Raw genomic sequence first — 21,487 nt, forward strand, 5'->3', positions numbered from 1 at the left:
GGGGTGTCATGTTTGCCCGGTCAGATGGACAGAGGGGGAGGATGAAGAAGGAGACGGGGTGAGTAAGAGAGGTATTAGCTGCCAGGGGTGGATTTTAAAGGACTCTACTGGTGTGTTTGACCACAAAGCATGTGTTCTTTACTTTTACATTCACGGTTTTTAACAAAATGAGTAATGGCCTGACAAACGTGTTGAATTACTCCATATTTCTTTGCACATTTTAGATTTTACATCCGTTTCAACTGTCTTGTCTTCTTCTTCTCTGCCTTTGTGGGCACATTGCTAGTAAAATATAGACTGCAGTCAGAAGTGTTTTAAATAAAAACTTGCCAAATTGATGTTCACTACAGTGGATTAAACAAGCCAGCTAATATATCTTCTCATCTTTCAGAAATTAATGGAAACTAATGGATGCCTGAAATGGTAGAAAACTTCAAATGTCTAAAACATGCATGGTTTGCATAAATAAGTACATGTGATTTGTAGTAAATGGTACGGGCTAGAAAGCAACTCGTATGGTCCTATAAGGGAGAAACAAAGAAAAGATTTTCAAACCGAGACCTGTGTTGTCCTCAGAGCCGTCAGGAGCAGGTACCTCTGTCACCTCTGCCTTCAGTTCCTGGAAGCTTGGAGATCTGTACTGCCACACTGAGTCTGACAGGGAGAGATGTGAGAGATGGATTTAGTTGAAGAAGAAACAGCAAGTTGGAGGTGATTCTGCACAAAAAGTGTCCCACCTCTCAAACTGCTGCTGTCTCCCTGGCTGTTGGGCCTGGTCATCAGCTGAGACATCAGACTGGAACCTAAACGCACACACACACACACACACACACACACACACACACACACAGAGTTTAGTGATTTCTGTTGTACATTTCACAATACTTAAAGAGAGTGTTTGTATACCCAAAGGTGGCTATGGCGCTACTGACAGCAGGGAATGTGACAGCAGGAAACAAACACCCCTGAATGAATTCCCAGCTGCTCTGGAGTCAGACAGTCGGTAGATTGGCTGCCCATAACACACATACTTGACACACTTGAGACCCCATCCTACCCGAGCACTGTCAACCTCACGTCCTTAAAACCTCACATCAGTCGTTTGACCCTTTCTTTACTGTTTCTCCTCCTCTTGTTTCTCGCCATTTACCCCCTGCTCAGTTCTTGTTTTGTCATTTGGCTCCTTTATGAACCCGTTACTGTGAAAGTAAACAATGTCTGTAAGCTGTATACGCCTCAGAGTGGATGTTTACAAAAGAAAAGAAAGAGCTTTTCAAACACGTTTTCATGAAAATTAATATAAAGTGTTTGTGTATCTGTGTTCGCGGGGGGACTATTTGTATGTTTTTAAGCACGTGCCGGCTGTGCTCCTGCACGTGCAGTGTCCTGTGATTTCAGGCGGGTAAGGAGCCCTAATGAGGCAGAGAACATTAAACGTTAACATCTGGAAGATGATGTTGATTCTCGGCGCTGATGAAGAGGAGCACAACATTGGTAACGGGGCACATGACGAACAGCAGTGTTTTGAGGGTACCAAGGGGTTTGTTATCAGGCTGATCCCACAGGACACAGCCATTCATCATCATCACAGGTAAACAGCCACATTCTCCTGCTGTCTTTCCCTGGTGTGTGTGGGTGTTTGCCATATGTACCTTCATATCCTGCCTCTTTGTCTGGGATGTCACTGAGCAGAATAACATAAACTTCACAGACCAAACGTGTCCTAATTTTAAGTCTTATGAGACAGCGGGCAAATCAACCCCTGCTTTGTTGTCAGGAAACATTTTGCATCTGGACATTTATATTTTTTATATTTTCATAATTCAGGAAATTGTGATGATGATGATGTCATTTCAGTTTGACTTAAAATTGGCCACAGTCTAGTCGTGTAGTCCCTCTACCTACTGCAGGGTAAGTACAATGATTGAGACCTCTTAGGAGTTCATTGAACTTTATTTATAACTGCATTTCCTGCGGGCTGCTGGCTCAGGAAATTGAAAGAAAACGACTGAAAGACATGGTGAAACTGACTGTGTTTTGGCAGTGGACTTGGCTGGTGACTCCCTTTAACCTGAACATAAACTTAGTTTAGACACACTGGTGTTTCCACAAGTGGAAGTGTATGTAAATGTGGGAGGCGGCTGATCTGCCATTGCATTCCTCGCACTGAGCAAATTTTCACTTTTAAATGTGATTCAAAAAGAATTTTCTTTTGTGTGTACTGTTGAATGTTGAATGTCCACACATTTGAATTTTATGTTTGCTCGGCTTTGAGCACGAGCCAGGTCTCCAATTAAAAGGAATGTTGCCACTTTTAGCAAACAGGCTTGCTGGCTTGTGTTGTCACTGCCAGTGCAAATTTTCTGTGAAGGTCTATTTTTAAAGTCATAAAATATCATTATAGAATATCAGCTCATATATTTTAAGCGGCAAATGTTACTGAAGGTCATAACCACTGCTTGAATTGTAAATGCTAAAATGATCCTGTCAAAGTTACAAACTTTCCAGAATGCTTTTTACTTTTATCTCCTCTCTCCTCTGAGTCAACATGTGTTCCTCTCGCTATGATCTATTCTACATCTGCCGCTTACCCCGAGAGGCCCTCTCTGCGTATCTCAGCCCGCAGGTGTTAACTTGAGGAGCTAAGCAGATAACCTGGAGTATGCAGGAGATAGAGGAAATAAGCTATCCTGATGCAGAGGGAGTAGGGATGTCTGGAGGACGGGAGATGGTAAGGAAGGATTTACTGCTGCTGGCAATCTCAGCTTTACAGGTAATACACTCTGAGAGCCAAGAGGGCAACACAGCGATGGCTTAACTGAGAAAAGAAAGGGGGATGGTGTGTGAAAATACAAGCACGGAGCCTAATTAGATGGATGTTTGGCCACTGCAAACACACAGAATACCAGAGCTTAACCTCACTGGCACCTAACGTAACTCCAAAGCTCTATGCGGCCCTCTAACCCCTGGAAGGATAGTGTTCTTGGCCCCTCTCTGCGGCCCCTTCCATCCCCACCAGCCCTGACCCACCAGGCGTCATCAAAAGCCCAGAGAGGATACCTTGGCATGGAATCACCACTTCCAGAGTGTGCATCACATTTCAGCCACCCCCCCATCCCCCAACCAGGCTATTAACGCGCTGCTCGTCATGCAGAGGGAAACACCAGTCATAAAGAAAGCAGGATCTGCTCATAAATAGTGAGCCGACCCTCTCTGGCCTGCCACCATCACCCCTAAATGCAGGCAGGAAGCTGGAAGCAGCAACCTGAGCTGAGAGGCAAACAAAACATTAACCATACAAATATACACACGAGCAATCAAACAGGTACATGCATCATTAGAGGGTGTGCGCACATTATTCTGCCGTTCTCTTTAAGGGGATTTGTGCAGGCAGATAAGGAACCTGAGCATCCTCTCCTCTGTTGCTGCAAGCACTGTGCACACACACACACACACACACACACACACACACACACGGTATCCCTGTGCCACTGCAATGCACTCTATATGCTCATGGTATTCCACATGTAGATGACATTTATGTGTCATTATTTCTCTGCTCCACTTAACCAATTATCCCTCAGAGAGAGATGCCAAACACATATTTCAACAGAAAGACAACCTCTCTGCAGGTAATTAGGTAATCTAGTCATCTTAATTGCAAGATGGATAGGGGACATTTTATGTAAAATAACTTGTGCACACTGCACAATTATCTAACAGCAGGGAATTCATAACAATAAAATATAGTTTTCTGTTCATTAAGCTTTGCACCTTTTGGAAAAAGCTCTTAAAGTGTGTGGTGGTTTGAGTGTATCTCTTACCCACTGCAGGTCTCGTCAGGCCACTGTTCCGCAGAGGCTGGCTTGGTGGCACCGCAGGGGTCTGCGGGGGACATGGTCTGTTTCTCAGCCTCTCCGTCTCCCTTCTCATCTCCTCCATCCTGCGCTGAAGCACCTCCAACTCCCCCTCCAGGCGCTCCTTCTCCCCCTGTAGCAGGTTCCTCTCCCCCATGGCCCGGTTCAGCGCCTCCTGAAGCTCAGGCTGAACTCTGGTTCCAGCCCCTAGGGGACCCCCGGTGTCCCCCCCAGACAGCTGGGACACCAGCACCTCCAGCAGGCTGAGTCTAGCCTTCAGGCCCTCCACCTCGGGGCCTCCGGTCTGCGGGCAGCTGGCCTCGACCGGGCTGGGTACAGTGAAGGTGTACTGGCATCGTCCACTTCGGTCGTTTCCCCTCCACAGAGCAGCTCGGTCCTGTGCGTCACCTCGCAGCAGAAGACCACACATGCACATCGAGAGAAGGAGGAACATGCTGGAGATGGCCCTTCCACACAGACAGATCAGAGGTTTACTTTATTAATTCTCTCTCTGAAGAATTACTTTCTTTCTTCTGTCAAGTCTTCTTTTAGTCTTCAGCTCTCCGCTGGAATTCTGCTTTAATCATTTACCAATTCCCACTGACAACTTAGTTTCTTATTTTGTCTCACTCTTTTCTCAGGTATCTCTTCTTCGTCTCTCCTCCCCTCTCTTGTTCTTCTCTCCTCAGTGGACAGGTCGGTAACACTGAGCACACCCCAACAGCTCACAGATATTTATACAATCTGGAGGGGAAGGAAGGAGGGAATGAGAGGAGAGGTGAAAGGGAGGGAGGGGAGAAAGGGACAAGAAAGGGGTGGGGGGTGCAGAGGCATAAAAGGGGAGGGAAAAGAGAGAAGAAGAAAAGTAATGGGACAAAAACATCCCTTTTTCACACAAGGTTTGAGTGTCTGTCTTTCTGCAAAAGCTGTTTTTTGGATTTTAGGCGTGACCAACGTGACCGCTCTCTGTCTTTTAAATTTGTGTAATTCAGCCCCACTAATGTCACTTATTCATGTCCCATCTGTAAAAACGTCTCCCCTAATACGTGTGTGATGCAGTCCCACATGTCAAAGGGGATTTGGCTGAGATTTGGCCCCATGCATGGCAGGGAGAGCTGGGCCTCGTTGAGATACGATTACCTCCTGAGGAGCCGGTGTCCCATTTCATATTGGTAGGGGGCCAGAACGTGACGCAAGCAGACGATAAAGATTGTCATTACAAAGGGTCAAGGTTACAAGTCATTCGGCAGATACCCGACGCTGACCCCGACCCCGACATAGACTGGGTCCCTTCAGCTGAGCTCGGGTTTGTTGTGGACAGTATGTGTGCATTTTCAAGACAACACTCACTCACTGCAGTTTTTTTTCAATGTTTACTTAATACAACATGAGTGAGCTGCCGGGGGCCATTTCTTCCCTGAGTTCACTTCCTGTCACTTGCAGCCTGGGTGATTTTGTTGCAGCCTGCCTCTTGTCCCTCCTCTCTAGTCTTTTTGCTTTAATGCAATATCACAGACACGTCAGGACGCTGCCTGCGAGGCTCTCTTCTACAATCATGTGGTACGGAGGATGATCTATTTATTTTCAGATAGGCAGGATAAAAGATTTGAAAGTGAGACACTTGCTCAGATGAGGCATGTGTGCAGACACACGCCTTCCAATCTTAACCCCAGCTCTACAAGTCAGCTCACCCTCATTCTTACCATGCCTCTTCATTTGGGTCCCTAAAACCTTCCCTTGCTCCCCTCCTTCACTTCCTTTCCTCATGTAACCTTACTTCTGTTTATGTCCAGAATGCTTCACTCCGGGGAGGCCAGAAAGCGAAGGGTGCACAGAGGGGAAGGGGGCACACTCTTAAAAACACACACCTCCTCCTGCAGGTTGATGCGAGGCTCACCTGCTTCTGTCAGTGCTTGTTTGCAGACAGCTGGGGGCCCCTGACACAGTTGTCTTGATTGATGAAGCAAGCCTCTGATTTGGTTGGACAGATGGATGAATGGATGAATAAAGTACAGAATGTGTTTGATGTTGCAAAACACTGAACTGCATGTATTCACGGCTTGGGCCCATCCTCTTCCAGGAAATATCTTAATAATGAGAAGCTGAAGAGAGGGTAGAAGGTGGGACACATGAAATAAAGGACTGAATGAATCACCGAAGGAGGAAAAGCTGGGAGTAAAACCACATGTAAACAGAAATGGAGAGAATGAGCAAAGAAAGAAGCTCCTGGGAAAGTAGGAGAGAGCGATAAATACGAGGGGAGTGTGTTTAAACATTTGAACAATGTTTTATTCACAAGATTCCCAAATGATTATCAAAAGTAGATGATTTCTTTTTCTGGAGATTTATTCTCTCCCTCCTCTAGATACGTCTCTGCCTGTACAGAGGCAGAGTTTCCTCCTGACAGGGTGTGTGCGCGTGTGACTGACTAATGCTGGTTGGCACATTGTCCACTGCGTGAGTTTAGTTCACTTTTACAGAACTCATATAACTGCAGTTATGCCCGGAATCTTGAGTCATCCAGCATTAGCCCTTAACAGAGGACCAAAACATCCTCTGCTGCCAGTGTTTCTCCGCAGGCAGAGAGGACAGAAAACACTCCTTGTGTGCACAAATATAATAGTATAACATAATAATTTTTTTCCTGTACTTGGAATTCATGACCAGAGGTAAAATCAAACATCTAGGCACCCAGTTTGCAGTTAAAGCAACACATCTGTGAGATCTGAGAAGAGCAGCAACATTTTACAGCCACTTGTCCAACCAGGACTTTACTACGTTTGATTTCACTGACTTGAGGAACGGTCCAGTGGTACGCAGGCTAATCAACATATAAACAACTGTATGAGATGAAAGGACCTCTCCTCTTTCTCTTCAAAGCTGAAACAAAGGCGCACCCGCAACATATGAGAGCTGGACGACCATCTGCCATTGATCAATGAAGTAAAAGGCCCCTGTGGGCCAATTTTATTGCTATCAGTGTGTTTGTGTCTGCTGTCCTCAGAGGACGAGAGCAGCGGGTCTATAGGAACAAAAACGCTTCACGGTCTCCAGACTATCCAACTTAAGTGCCATCTTGGGACTCCACGCTGCCAGTAAAACCACAGACCAATAAAAAAAAGTCAGGTAATGAGAGGACATAAAAGAAAACCCAGGACCCTGTTGGCTCTTGAGAGAGCGAGGATTTTGTAAGTGGTCAAGAGTGGCATGACGATTAAGTTTTTCCCCTCTTCACCTCCAGTCATCTTTCCTTTTTTCCCCCTCATTTCCTCCTCACAGGGAGATTGGCAGCCAGTTCAAACCAGATTAAACCAGACCAGTGCCCTTGAAAATCACTTTATTTCAGAGCAAAAAAAAAAAGAATATCAGTCTTCCAATGCAATGCCAGAGTATTGTACATCATTACAGAATCAATATTTACAGCTAAAATAAATTACATTAAAAATAATAAATGTTTGAATGTATTATACAGTTAATTAATACAGACACAATGACACCTAAGTTTGTTTCACAGCTCAACGTTTAACTTGCATCACTTAAATGACCCATCCTTAAACCTAATGTAACAGTACAGAGAGACAAAACGGTCTCTTCAGTGGCGAGGGGAATACCAGCCTTCATACAAGCTTCACATTAAGCAGCCAGCAGAAATAAGAACTTAAGAATGGTGAAAAAAGACAGAGGCAGTATGAAAACCAAACAGAATTGCATCTGCAGGGTGACAGTTTAAAAAAAAAAGGATTGGTGACCGTGACCAAACCGGCCCAGAGCTGAGCACAACCCAGGAGGAAGGTGAGAGGTTGAGAGTGCAGAGCGGCGAGGAGACATTCATAACCCGGATGTTTGGTTTGCTGTACAGTATAACAAGCTATCAAGAGGCAGACAGAAATGCAATGCGGGCATTTATGGAGAACAACAACGCAAAGAAAGCAGGATGTTGTCTGAACAGATGGCATTCCTTTCTAGTCCCTTTTCCAATCATCTGTAGTGATGAGGGACCATACCTGACACATGAAATCACTTTTCTGTCCGAAAGCCTTTCTGATGATTAAAAGAAGCGACCTTTGACTACACTATGATACCTTGCCTTGTGTTGAACAGTGAAATGTGTTTGCAAAATGTTCCCTATGAACGTCCTCATTCTCGGACAGTGAGAAGACGGCACAAAAGGAATCATGGGTGGACATCTGAGTTTCGCTAAATTCGCTAAATGTTAGAGCCCCTTTATACGAGGCTACTGCAGCAGATTCAGACCAGCTAGTTGGCATGGATTCCCAGCCTTTTCCAGTATCTATCTATATGATATAATACGCAGGACCTGGAGTTTCCCTGTGGTCAAGGCAAAGACAGGGCTCTACACATGTTAAGTATCATGGAACGGCGCACTCCTTCACAATGACTAGAGGGCTGAGAGTCAGCATTTTTCTCACAAACTGCATTAAAATATCTCCCCAATTCTCCCATGTTCCCTTTTCTGTGGCTTAGTTGTAAACCAGGGATCAAACCAAGCCTTAGTACTGATCTCACTGCACATTTATTTAGAAATACCGATGATAAGATCTGTACTAAGGGCAAGTTGAGGTCAGATCCTTGAGGGTGCACAGGCTGATGCTGAGGAGAGTGGGGGAGGCTGGCTGGCGCCCCCTAGCGGGTGTGTGGAACTGTGTGGAGAGGAGAGGGGACACTAACGATATCGCAGGATCACTGGAACTGAAAAAGAGAACGAATATTTAATGAGTAAGTTCTGCACATTATGTAAATTTAAACTGTGCTTGTGTGTGTGTGTGTGTGTGTGTGTGTGTGTGTCTGGTCTAACACTCACCTATGATAATGAGAAGGAGAGCAACGACTACCAAGGCAATAATCATCTTCATCTGTGGAATAAAAACAACACACGTTGAACACCTTCTCATCATACTGGATACCTCTCACTACAACGTTAGATGTAAACACACAAAGAGACACGGTGAAGGTGTCACACACACACACAGAGAAGACAGACAGTCAGCCCACCTTCATGTCTCTCCACCACATCCTCCTGTGCAGCTGTTTGGCTCGGCTACTGAAGGCAGACGCGTTGTCCGATAGGCTCTCTGGAGTATCACATGACCGCAGCACGGACGAGGACACGTGAGGAGGAAAGATCAATTGGAGAAGAGGGGGGGGGGGGGGGGGGGGGCGGGGGGACATCTGTTAATCACTAAGTAAACAATAAGCTGGCTATTGTTTGGATTTTGATGATGGATAAGGTGACTCAGTTATAAGGTGCTACAGTTTTGCAAGCCTTAGCTCTGCTGGTGAAATCACTCTTAAACATGTCGACTACTGCCATGAAATGTTGAACAACAACGGGATTTATACACGACGGAGCAGAAACACGTTTCCTGAAACATCCCTTCTGTCCTTGTCGTGATCTCCCTCTCCAAAATGCTCGCCCACACACCACTCCCCGTCTCTCTGTTTCTTGGATACCATTGTCAACTCAGTGTTTACGCATCTTAACAGGATGGTTACAGCTCCCTAGCGTGCGGCGCTGTACTTCTCCGAGCCCCTGTCCCTCTTTAACAGCCTTTGTGTCTGTCATGTGTCTGCGGTTTCCACGTCCATGTGCCTGTTAACGGCCTGTTGGGACTACAAAGAGGAGCGCTCAGACGGGGCTCCTGACAAGAATGCTTGTTAATCTTAAGGAATGTAACAACAGGCTACCTGCACATGGGTCAGAGGACAAACTGCCAATGTGTGTCAATCACAGGATTTTATATTGCTCGCATAAAGACAACACGCCCTGTGTATAGACACGCAGTCAGTCACACACATTGTCCACAGACCCACAAATGCAGCACAAAAGCTCACATGTACACAAAGACACGTGCAAACACAAATGTGTTCCAGATGTGCGTCATTGTCTTGGTTGGTTGGTCAACATGACAGAGACAGCATTTATACAACATCTGTGTGGATGTCATGATGAGGCCTAATAGACTGGCAAGAGATACGAGCACGTCATCCATAGAGGAGGAGGAGGAGGAGGAGAAAGAGCTGTGCGTGTCTTGTTGAAAGCCTTGCACGTGCGTGTGAAGTTGTGTAACAGAGCGAGCTGAACACGTTTCACACACCTGCTTGGCTTACACAGAGTAACAGAAAAAAAGAACGGGGCTGTGTGAATGACACCTGGTAAAAACACTAATCCTGGACATATCATTAACATTATTAAAGTGTACCGAGTGTATTTAAGGTCAAGTATCTACTCTATTTTTAGAATCAAAAATCATTTGGTGGTTCCAGCTTCACAAATGTCAGGATTTGATGATTTCCTTTGTTATGTATGTTAAACTATACTGAATATTTTGGGTTTTTGGACTGTTGGTCAGACAAAACAAGACATTTGAAGATGGACTTCCAACAGCAGTTTTAACTATTTTCGTCACCCCAGTTGCAAACTACTTTTTACTTGATATATTTAACAGACACATCCACTCAGTCAGTACACAAATATTTCATGCAGAGAGTGATTCTCTTGAATTTGGAAATTCTTATTAGCAGAATATTTATAAGCTAACAATATCCTACATTTGCCTCATACGCGGACAGGTCTGAGATCACACCACAGAGTCATACCAAACCCTTCACTGCTTGATTTAAACATACATTCAGGATCATTGGGCCTATTGCACATTTTCCTATTAACATAAGCAAATGCCAAAACAATCCTACAGACAGTGCGGACAGCAATCTTCAGAGCCATGATTGAGAAAGCATTCCTTGTGGAGTTTGAGACAACTTCATTTTACACTATAAATCAACAAAACACATACACTGCACAAGGTGTCCCACTGTGACTCACCCGACTTGTCCTGCAGGTCGTCGAGACGCTCGCCCCTCTCTATCACCTTGGAGATGTTCTCCTGCATCACATCGATCACCTCGTCGACCTGCGACTGCACCCTACGGACACAAGTGGGTGTGAGGCACAGAATCAGAAATAATAGACATGAATCAGAAATGAAAACAGGTAGGGTTTGTCCAGGATTGATCTTTTGGTGGCAACCCACCACAGCACACTGCACCTGTTTTCCCAACAATATCTTCTTATCTATATCTAGCCTTGTCCAGTTGGCGGGCAATAAAAAGCCCGTCAAAAGGTTCTAAGCCTTACTGTGACCTGTCAGCACCTGCTCAGTACGTGCAGAATTATGCTCAAATCCTAGTCCAGATTACTCATCAGTCACTCTTATTTTATTGTATTTCTTAGCAATACCTCGTGGGGGGATGTGGGGTCAGAGGGAGGGAGGACATTGGCAAATAAATAAAAAAAGGTGGAGAGGCTCATAAGTGAGATACAAGACAAAGGAATTTGCTTTCTCTGATCATATTTTCCAGCACCATTACACTGATTGTCTCAGACAAGAGACTGCAGGAAATCATCAGGCTTGGATTTTAGCTTGATTGAAGGCAATTGTATTAAACATGCAAAGCCCATAGCCAGAGTGAATCACACCATCAGGAAACTGAGGGACATAACAAAGCACGAGCTGCAGCAGCACACACGCCAACACGGTTCAGGCAGACACAGAGGTAAAGGCACACAACATTCCTGGAATCTGTAACGATGGCATCTGGTTTCATGTGTGAATCTGGTACAACGACGAGCTGTCAAGTATGAACTGAGCGTGGAGAAACAAGCCTGGGTGCCAGACTGCCTCAACAATGACCTCCTCTGCGCTCTGGTTCTCTCTGGAAGTTAGTGTGGAAACAGACTGGGACGTTATGGAAAAGTTACGCAACAACCTGCACATGGCGGCCTCTCTTACACAATCCACTAACAAACCTGCAGCTTCTGGTAAACATGACGACTAACAGTTGCATAACACCCTTGCCAAAACTCAAGAGTGCTGGCAATACCACTCTGACCTCTGGCTTTTAGTTGTAATGAGGAATGTGTTGGTACTTACTGCTTCATTTTATCATTCTGAGGTCCAAATCTGGGTCCTGTGGGCCCCCTCCTGGAAAACAGATGTTAATCAGGCCAAACTTACCAATTTAATCTATAAATTTCCATATTTAACAAATGATTTCGCTGTTGACTTTGTGTACTCTGCATTAACAATCCATATTAGTGTTCTTGCTCTCATCACTCTGCTGTGTAAATTGTATTTTAAATATATTTGATTTATTATTGATCCAACAAGCTCAACGCCTGTATAGAATATATCCTCGCATAAACTCACAGAAAGAAGTCTTCCTCCTCATCAGAGTCCTCCTCCAGTAGATTCCTCTGAAAAAGAGGAAAAGGTCAGATAAAAGTACGCTCTGGATAATGAATAACTACTGTCTCCTAATCAGAGATTATCATACCATTTCCACTGTTTTTAGGGCAAGTCTGGTCTTGATACAGCTTTGGGTTTTGGTAGTGATGGTATCACCCTGCCAACTACACTGTGTCATTGGTTACTTGGTTGTGGACAAAGCCTAACAAGTTTAAAGGGCCAGAATTTAGTATTTTAGCACTTCAAATGCTTTCAAATTTGAGTCGGGAACAAGCTCCAGTACCAGCATCTTGTCAGATGAAAGGCCCAAACAGTACATTCTTGGCACTCACAGCTAGTGTTGCTGATCCAGAGATACGAAACTCCTCCAGAGGCCAGACAGCTGTTGTACTGATCAATAGATGCTTTTTCAGTCCGTCTTCAGAAGGCAGATTCGGCCAAATACACTGCTATTATAGTGCACTTACATTATGATGTCTTGCTAACAGTAAAACGCTGTTGCTGCTCTGCTGTTCTGCTTGCCAAACCTCAATAAAAACTCTTCCCTCTTGTGCTCTCTAAAACACCTCAACATCAAACTCTGACAAGGACAATCAGTTGGCTGGGATGCCGTAGTGGACCTGAACAGATTCAGATTAAAGACTAAAGTGACGTTTCTGGGATCTCAAAGTAGATTATCTCACACTTCCATGATCACAACCATGCAAGCTTCATTAAATTCATACAGGAGGAGAACTGGACCAGGAGGAGACAGTAAGGGCAGATTCACACCTAAAGGTCCAGTTCCTGAATCAAACCAATTTAAGGATGATACCTTCTTTAAATTTTCCAACTGGTCTGGTTTGCTATCATAAAGGCAAACCACAAAGGGTCCAAAAATTGTTAACAAAAGCCATGTGGTGGTAATGGCGTTCACTTATTGGTCATTCAGTCAGTGGGTAAAAAAAACAAACCCCTCCAAATACTTATATAGTGCTTTAATGTACTGTTGGCGCAGTTTTTTAAATTTTCACATGACACGGCTCATCAGTTCGCTGGAATTCATTCTTCATTTTATTGCTGAGTATTTTCAATATCTCAGAGATCTTCTGCACTTTCTCTAGTAACTGAGAAAAGTTCTCTTCCGCTCAAATATTAAGGAGGCAGCTCACTTTGTTGTGAGTCCAGGTTTGTCCCCCGCTAGTCGACAATTTGGTAGCTAAGTCACCAAAACAGGAAAACAAAATGTTTTTAAACATTTGAACGGCACATAAAATAGCACGCTTCCTGTTATTGGTTTAAACGGTGTTGAACCACTCCAGAGTTCACCCCAGAGCGATTGTTTGGTCCGGATCAGAGTTCAATCTGGTCCGGTGTTCACACCTGCCCAAACGAACCGCACTATGAGGGTAAACACTCCAGGCTTCGATGCAACCTGACTAAACAAGGCCACCCTCAGAGTCTGCTTCTCATTGGATGGCAGAGTGAGACAGGAGGACTATATTCACTGCCACTGGGAAAGACAGGTCATCATCATATATGGAAGATTGTCTAAAGATGGCCGGAGAGATTGCATACATACAGTATGTTTTTCCGTGAGTTTAGGAGCAGCACTAATTACTTTTGAATTCCAGTATGCAGACGTAGCTTCGGTTAAATGTCCATTTTTTTTCCAGGCATGGTAATCACCTTCTAACAATCAACCTGTCACGACAGAGGGCCTGTGAAGGGAAAGCCGGGGAGTCCTGTAATGTTGACAGCTGTCAGCCAATTTTGTGCCAATGTAGACATTTTAACATTTTATTTTTTATTGTAAATACACTGTAATCTGCAAAAAAAATAGCCTGGGGGAATGGTGGCCACGTGATCATAAATAACTTTATATGTCGAGGCACTAATACTCTCCTTGTGTATATCTTTCTCTCTTTCCACTGTCTGGTATGGGAGACGTAGGGGATACCTGGTAGCTATTATCAGAGGACAGGAGGTAGGGCAGTAAAGGGAATGGAGGGATTTTGTTATGCAAGTCTCGCTGTGAGCTTAACTTTGATCCCAATTCAACACAATAACAAACAGGATTGCGCAGAGGAAACAGAGGACTGAATAAAGTGAAGAATCAGAGGTAGGACAGGGAAGGTGGAGGTGGGTGGGAGGGGATGGACACTTTGATGAGAACCAGACATTTGGCCACAGGAGTTTCTTCCCTTAACTCCTTCAAAACACTCTTTCTTGCATTCCTTCACTTTTTCTTCAGTGTTTCCTTTTAATGGACATCTTACAGTAAAATTGGCATTTTATATCAACATCTGTTTTTTACTATACTTTACTATAACTATACTTTTTACTATAACATGCCTAGCTGACAGCTTTCAACCATATCCCGAATATAGCGCGCTGAATCTATATCTAAATCACCAGGAGCTCCCCCTTTTTTTTAGTATTATTAATAGTATTATTATTTGATGACAGTGATAAGCAAAAACCCAAACACCCCCAAATCCCTCCGTCTGTGTCTCACCCGCTCGCTGCGAATGGATCCCGTGACCTCGTCGTCATTGAGGTGTCGTTTAAACTTGGGGGGCATATTGTCTTCAGGCTGCTCCTCCCGATCTGGCTCCCTCTGTAGGACAGGAGGAGAAGAGGATCCGTCAGTTAGGATCTGCGGCACTGTCGGAGAGCTCTTTGAAAACAAGGGACAGTCCTCAACACACTTCCACCAAGCCCCAAAAGTTCCAGATGCTCATAAATGTTACACATGGCGGTCTGCTAAATGAAAGTGCTCTGACATTTGTAGGTGGAAGTGAGTGATTTGACTTGTAGGCATAGCAGCAACAGCCAGGTCCTGCCTTGGAGCAGAACATGGAGAGAGTGGAACCCTAAATTTAAACTGGCTCAGTAACGATTGCATTAATGAGACTGGTTATGGTCAAGCAATCTGAGGAGTCTTCTAGTGCCAAAACTTCCTGTTAAACAGCCTGACTGTATTAGTCACAGAGCTGACTTGGCTTATTTCCTCTGCAATCTAATATTTATTTCTGGAAAATGTTAAGAAAGTGGTTCTTCCATTATATAGGCTGTCGGTGACATAGTGTTTTATGCCTTGTCAGTAAACAAATTAATAAGAAATATTAATATATCTTATTAAGGTGTCTTAATTCCCAATATTTCTGGGAGCAGGCATTGAGTCTCACTAGCTGTGAAAGGAAATGTCATCATAGCGCTGTGTGCCTTTGGGTGTAGAACTCTTCTATGTCAGATGTGGAAAACATGCTGTTCCTCCAATTATACTTCCTCGAGTCTGTATTTGTGTGTTACGTGTTCCAAACACTACAAGTAATAGTGCGGCAAAACACAGCGGTGCCTCAATAAAGAGCCTTTGTGCTAAAAAAGAACTAAACAACATGTGATCCTCAGGCACTATACTGTAACCACCGAGGGGAAAACACATTAGTCTCACTCATACACATACAACCTATACCATTGAATCCAGTTCAGTCTGACACTCTGGCTTTCTCAGCAGCGTCCTTTTCTGGCACTGTGGTTGGAAAAAGGCCTTTCAGTGGCCAGGAGAGGAGAAGAACTTTTCCAGTAAACAGAGGAGAAGTGAAGCAGTGGACGGTGCTCTGTCTGAAGCAGCGACAGCGTGAAGAGACACAGAAAGAGAAAGAGGAGAAGCCAAATCTAACATGTCAGGGTCGCAGAAGGAAGACTTAAAGGGTAACTTCATTTTTTTCCCCATGTTTTTGTATCTATGTGACTAATTAGGACAACGTTTATTGAAACAGGTCAGGTATTGAGTGAGCGTGCTGCAGTCAGCAGCTGCGAGGCAGGGCTGCGACGTAATTCTTTCGGGCAAGTGCGTCCTATCAAAGTGTGTCTACTTAAGTGGTTGTTTTTGCCACTGACAGGCTCAGATTGTTATTATAAGTGTCTGACAACATTGTGGAAAGGAGAGAGACCTTTCTTTAAAAAGTAACATCCTTTCCCACCAGAAACAGTCGCTTTATCGCCATTGTCAAAGCCACCAGACTCCCTTGACAAAAATAATAATTTTACCTCTCTGGTCTCCCGCTGACTTGACTGGTTAGTTTGCGGTACTGGATGACTTTGGAGTTTTAACCCTTTAAAACACAGAATCATACAGTAACACAAACAAACTCACTGACTGAGGCAATGGTAAACCAGCAACTCCCGTGTTCTGTGAGGTAAAATTAGGGTTAGGGTTAAACAAAAATGATCTTACTCTTTAAATAAAGGACTGTCTCTGTAGGGATCCTTTCCACAATAATGTCAGGCACAGGCAATGCTGTCCCAATTAGTTACATAGACACAAAAGCATGGGAAAATAAGGTCCAGGTTGAAAAATACCTAAGTTACCCTTTAAGAAAACTACTCTATTTCAAAAGAAGACTTTTAAGGGTGCACACCATAACAAATCTGTATTGGATTCATATCAAAGTTGTTATTTACAAATTATAAATACAAATTACAGACAGTGTAATGTCCGGTTTGGACAAAAGACCTGAGGAAATTGCATCATTATAACCACAAGAGACGACTGCAGATTATTAATGATCACAATCAATTTCTGGATTGCAACTTAAAGAATGCCAACACTAGAATAATCAATTTATAATAAGGCATTAAAACAAGATGCTGCGTTCATGGAATCAAGTACTGTACTGTTATTTACAACTATTGTAATGGCTTTAAGGTCAGAATAAGTAGTACGGACAATAAAACGACAATAAATCTCTGAAGCACAGCTGTTATCAGGAATAGTAAAAATCCCAGCCGCTGACAATTTTAGCTGTTTAATCTGTTGATTAGCCTAATGTTACATTTACGCTAGTACGTCAGACTGTCGTAGTCTACCTTATTACACCACAGTAATTTAAGTGAAAAGTGACGAATGTAAACGCCAGCATAGCTAGCTACTAACTAACGTTAATTTAGCTAGTTCAGGCAGGCGGCTTCATTGACAAATGTAGCTAACGTTACCCAGCTAAGCTAAGGATGCTAACGTGGCTAGCTACCTGCTTTTTCCCCTCAAGACTCGATGGCCGATGTTGGCGAACACAAACACAGACAGAGACTCGGGTATTAATCCAGGGGTTCCAGGTGGCTTTACGGTGTTGTCACTTTCATTTCAAATGCTGTCCAGACGATGAGACAGGATTATCATTATGGGTGCTAGCGATCGGCCCGTCTTTTCTCCGTCTGAATCAGCTGACCAGGAAATGAACACAAACAGCTGGAGGAGGAGGAGGAGGAGGAGGAGGAGGAGGAGGAGGAGGGGCCGCTGCAGATGTTTGACAGCGTGGGGAAATATTCGACTCAAGTGTAATTATTAATCTTAATGAAGCAAATCTTCCAATTCATCATAGAAATATACACATCTCTGGCATTACTCTAAGTGAAAGCATACATATAAATTGAAGTGAACCATATTTCTAGATTTTACAAATTATCATCAGCTGATACAATTAAATTAAGTTTTAAGTTATAAACTAAAATACTAAACAGTATATGAAGTAAATTAAAATTTGCTTCACCTTTGCCAATTACATGAGTACGTATTATAATATATACCAATACTGTTCATTTTTCTGTAAGTACTTTTACTTTTAGTAGCTGGTAGTATAATACTTCTGTAATTTTACTTTAGGACTTCTGGACTTGTGCTGTATTTTTACGCTGTCGTACGTGGTTTTACTTTAGTTTTACTCAAATATCGGTTGAGTACTTCATCCACCACTGACTGTTATAGGCGCACATGTCTGCCTCACCTGTAGATGGCAGCAGTGCAGCTGACATGTGCCTAACGTGACGAGAAGAAGATGAACTTCAGCCGGAAAAGAGTGAGAGCGTAGTTGGTAAGCTGTTTGTTTATCAAGCTGCTTTTACAGATACTGTAATATTATTACGTTTTCCTGAATCACTACTGTAGTTTTTTAAAGCAGAATGAGTTTCTGTAGCTGCAGGTATTTAAAACCAGGCTCTGTGTTTGTTGCTGTTTCTCCAGAGCTGCTCACAGTCCTCACAGAGACATGCAGAGTGCTGGAGGCAGCGCGGATCAGCCTCATCCTCTGTTTGGAGGAGCGCTGTCAGCTGTCATCCCCCACAGCGCCACAGACACCAGCGAGCTGAGGGAGATCCCGGACAACCAGGAGGTGTTTGCCCATGCACACACCGACCAGAGCCTGATCGTGGAGTTGGTGGAGTATCAGGGTCAGGTGGCAGACCAAGACGCCGCCAGGTATCACTTTGAAGACATCGCAGGCAGTAACAAAGCTCTAGAGCCAGGTGCTTTTGAAGTGGCCAGCGTTGTGCCCCTGCCCAAATCTGAGCTGTCCCTGTCAGAGTGCAGCTCTGCCTGGATGCTGACTGGGACACAGTGTGTATCCAAATTCAACGAAGAAGCGAGGAATACAGTGACCCTTCACCTGGGTCTGTTCCGGCTGCCACAGTTCTCCACAGATGTCCTGATAAGCTTCAATGATCCGCAGAACATCAGCCCTGACAGCAGCAGTGCTGCTTCAGTGGGGACACACAGAGGGCCATGGACGGTGAAGGACTTCCAGCGCTTGTTGCAGACCCTGACTCTGCACAACCCGGGGCTGTTTGGCTAGAACAACTGCGTGGGACCTCACCTGATTACAGATTTAGTCCCAGGCACATTAAAACATGTTAAGCCTGTGTTTGGTGGGGGACACCATGAGAAGCTATCCCGCACCATGCTTTGGGCCCACAAGTTTTAGAAGCAATTCCCTTGAGCAGTGGTCCAATCCCTGCTATGCGACATAGGAATACATGTTCTGTTCTGCCTTTGATTTTGTTCTGAAACCTATCTCATGATATAAAGATAGTTTTGTCATAATAAATGTTTTGGAAGAATTTGGTCTATTTTATTATTTTTGGATCACCTGATTTAGATTTATTTGTAGGTTAAAGATGAGATCTACAGTAACTCACAGATCAGATTAATATAAACACATTGATGTTATTTTTAAGCCATTTCTGATTTATGGGAAGTTATAAAAATGTCATAGTTTCGGCTCCTCTGTTTCCCACCAAATTCTCCTTTGCCCATCCTCGTCAGTTCTCCTACTCGCTCAAAGCTCCTTCCTCACTTATGCCTCTCTTCCTTTATTTCACTCCAAAATACTGCCACCATCATTAAGTGTGTTTTTATGTTTACACATGTAGATACAAACAGGGAACAGAGAGTAGACCCTTTCCAGTATCTGTAACGTGCAAACCTACCTTTCCAGGCCACTAAATATTCACTTAATAACACATGTGCTCCACTGCTCTAATCTCTATATTTTTCACAGTATGGCAGCATTGAAAACACAAAAGTAATGGCAACGGTCAAAGTAGAAGTCAGGAGGTTAAAGGTGAGATTCCAAACACAAACTCCATCTGGAAAGGTTAAAATGCAGCTAATATTCAGAGAGCCCTCAGTGTCATCAGTGGTACTTGAGGTTGGTCATAAACTGTGAAAATTGAGAGGACGAGTTCCAGCAGGAATATGTATTAGGACAACTCTTTCCATCATTCACTGCAGTGGCCTCATCGTGGAATTATCCATTAGTGTGAACCTTGAAAAACCTTGGAAAGACTTCATTCAAGGGTGAGTTTGGTGAAACAAAATTTATGTTGTTGCTTTGAAAGTGAAACCAGCCCTTTTAGATTTGTAAGTTTTAGGTAATATAGTATGTAATAGAAGCACATTTTTCCTCATTTACATGTGCTGTTTTTTGAAGAATACTGGTTGCTGTTAAATAAAACTCATCACAGCGAGGGAATTCAGGTAAGTCTTACATAACACGGGAACAAAGGAAGTACAGTCAGTCTCCCCAAAGCCACATCAAACCCTTCTCATCCTCCGGTGCAATCATGCCAGATTAAGATCTCATAAAGCCGGGCACCCTTTCCTCTCAGTGATCCCAGCGTAGCACATTCCTTCATTAACCACAGTAACACAACAGAAAGCATCCTTCTAACTACCTTGGATAAACTTGCCGTTATTGGTCCTCATTGCAATAAAGTCTGAAAACATCCTGTCTTTCAGACCTGATTTTGGATCATGACTTAAAGGTCAGGAGACACTTTTGAGACATTACAGACTTAAAGCTTTTTCCAGGTCCTGAAAACAACCTATTACAGAATGGCTACAGGGTTACTATAGTGCAGAGGTCTAAAATCGTTTGGCTCGTGATACTTGTAATATGCAGTGTGGTTAACAAAAGAATAATTCTCTCTTTCTAGGTTGTTTCATTTTCTGTAGAGGCAGCTGTAAAAATTGTCATTTTAAGAAGACATTATATTTTTCCTATTCCATTAATTATTTTATGGCCCTCCAACATTTTACACAAACATCTTGGATGCCCACATATACAGGCCAAGGGGGAATTACTTAGAAGAAAGCAGCTAACTTAGGCAACTATTTGCCTGAGGTTTGCTGGGTCCAAAACCCAAAACTGTAATAGATGGACTCCAAACATTAATTATGTAATTGCATGGTACCAGTGACAGACCTCTTGTGAGATGGAAAAAATCCTAAATAAAGTCTTCTTGTGTATGGTTCAAGATTGATAGAATTTATTCTCATTCTGTCCTCTGCAAAACGCTTCAGTGCCACAGTGAACACAATAAGAACAGATACCATAAAAAAAAACAAGTACATCATTTAAATTCTCAGAAATACATACTGTAACTGGCAGTAGCTTGGAGGTCCCCCTGAATGCTACAGCACTGACAGTGTGTTGAGTTTGAGCCACAGAGGAAAAAGGAGGGGCACACAGCAGTGTCTTTGACCTCTAGTGAACTGAAGTCTGGCACACATCTTCCACGTTCTGTTAAAAAAAACTTGGCTGACAAGTGAACTGAAGTCTCTCTGATGAAGACAAATGCAGCTTTCCTGTTCCTTCTCACAACAACTTGCTACTTCCTGGCAAGTCCCCAAACAAAACTATAGGGCTAAGCAAACAATGTGATCCAGTCATTTCACAACCTACAGCACCTTCTTTTACTGGCCAAGTATTGTTTCCAACAACCAGGTGCAAAGGTTTTCTTGTACATGATTGGAAAAGCTCCATATAATATAAATAACTGAGGAAAATAGTAATTTTAAGAAAAAGTGTTGTTAAATCTGTGTTGAATTAGTTGTTTCTGCTGTCTTCATCGTCTCACTCAGAGGATGAGTTGGTTAATGTGTGACATTTTCGGTACATCTGGGAGGCATCAGTCACAGGTGTATGCATAGTTCCTGCTCCACTTCCAGCTCCAGGGTAATTTATTACCCAAACTCCTGTATTATCCCCCTCTCCACCTCATCCTCCTCTTCCTTCTTCAGAGACCACCTCCTCCCACCCCCCC

General features: G+C 43.6%; 3 protein-coding genes across 7 annotated transcripts in view; 1 reads left to right on the forward strand and 2 right to left on the reverse strand.

Moving 5' to 3' along the window:
* Nucleotides 1-4,311, reverse strand: part of myoc (myocilin) — a 7,360-nt gene extending 3,049 nt beyond the window's left edge. The window contains exons 1-3 of the mRNA XM_046050511.1: nt 3,825-4,311; nt 738-803; nt 562-654 (exon numbers count right to left, since the gene is read on the reverse strand). Of these exons, the coding sequence (XP_045906467.1) occupies nt 562-654; nt 738-803; nt 3,825-4,311 (646 nt within the window). The remainder of the gene's footprint in view (nt 1-561; nt 655-737; nt 804-3,824) is intronic.
* A 4,061-nt stretch (nt 4,312-8,372) lies between these two features.
* vamp4 (vesicle-associated membrane protein 4) lies at nt 8,373-21,416 on the reverse strand. 5 transcript variants are annotated; one of them, XM_046049323.1, is made up of 9 exons: nt 17,140-17,361; nt 15,582-15,730; nt 14,622-14,723; nt 12,086-12,132; nt 11,810-11,860; nt 10,702-10,802; nt 8,871-8,950; nt 8,680-8,731; nt 8,373-8,567 (listed from the first exon to the last, which is right to left on the reverse strand). In XM_046049323.1, exons 2-9 carry the CDS (start codon nt 15,582-15,584, stop codon nt 8,542-8,544), a joined length of 462 nt encoding a protein of 153 aa, XP_045905279.1. In that variant the 5' UTR covers nt 15,585-15,730; nt 17,140-17,361; the 3' UTR covers nt 8,373-8,541. The 5 variants fall into 5 exon arrangements, with proteins under 5 accessions (XP_045905279.1, XP_045905281.1, XP_045905283.1 ...); XM_046049325.1 differs by lacking the exon at nt 15,582-15,730 and adding an exon at nt 16,160-16,224; XM_046049327.1 differs by lacking the exons at nt 15,582-15,730; nt 17,140-17,361 and adding an exon at nt 20,821-21,416.
* rangrf (RAN guanine nucleotide release factor) lies at nt 17,859-19,000 on the forward strand. Its single transcript, XM_046049321.1, has 2 exons — nt 17,859-17,979; nt 18,129-19,000. Exon 2 carries the CDS (start codon nt 18,154-18,156, stop codon nt 18,733-18,735), a length of 582 nt encoding a protein of 193 aa, XP_045905277.1. The 5' UTR covers nt 17,859-17,979; nt 18,129-18,153; the 3' UTR covers nt 18,736-19,000.
* Nucleotides 21,417-21,487: the final 71 nt, after the last annotated feature.

The sequence above is a fragment of the Micropterus dolomieu genome, linkage group LG05 (genome assembly GCF_021292245.1).
Source record: "Micropterus dolomieu isolate WLL.071019.BEF.003 ecotype Adirondacks linkage group LG05, ASM2129224v1, whole genome shotgun sequence".
NCBI lineage: Eukaryota > Metazoa > Chordata > Actinopteri > Centrarchiformes > Centrarchidae > Micropterus > Micropterus dolomieu.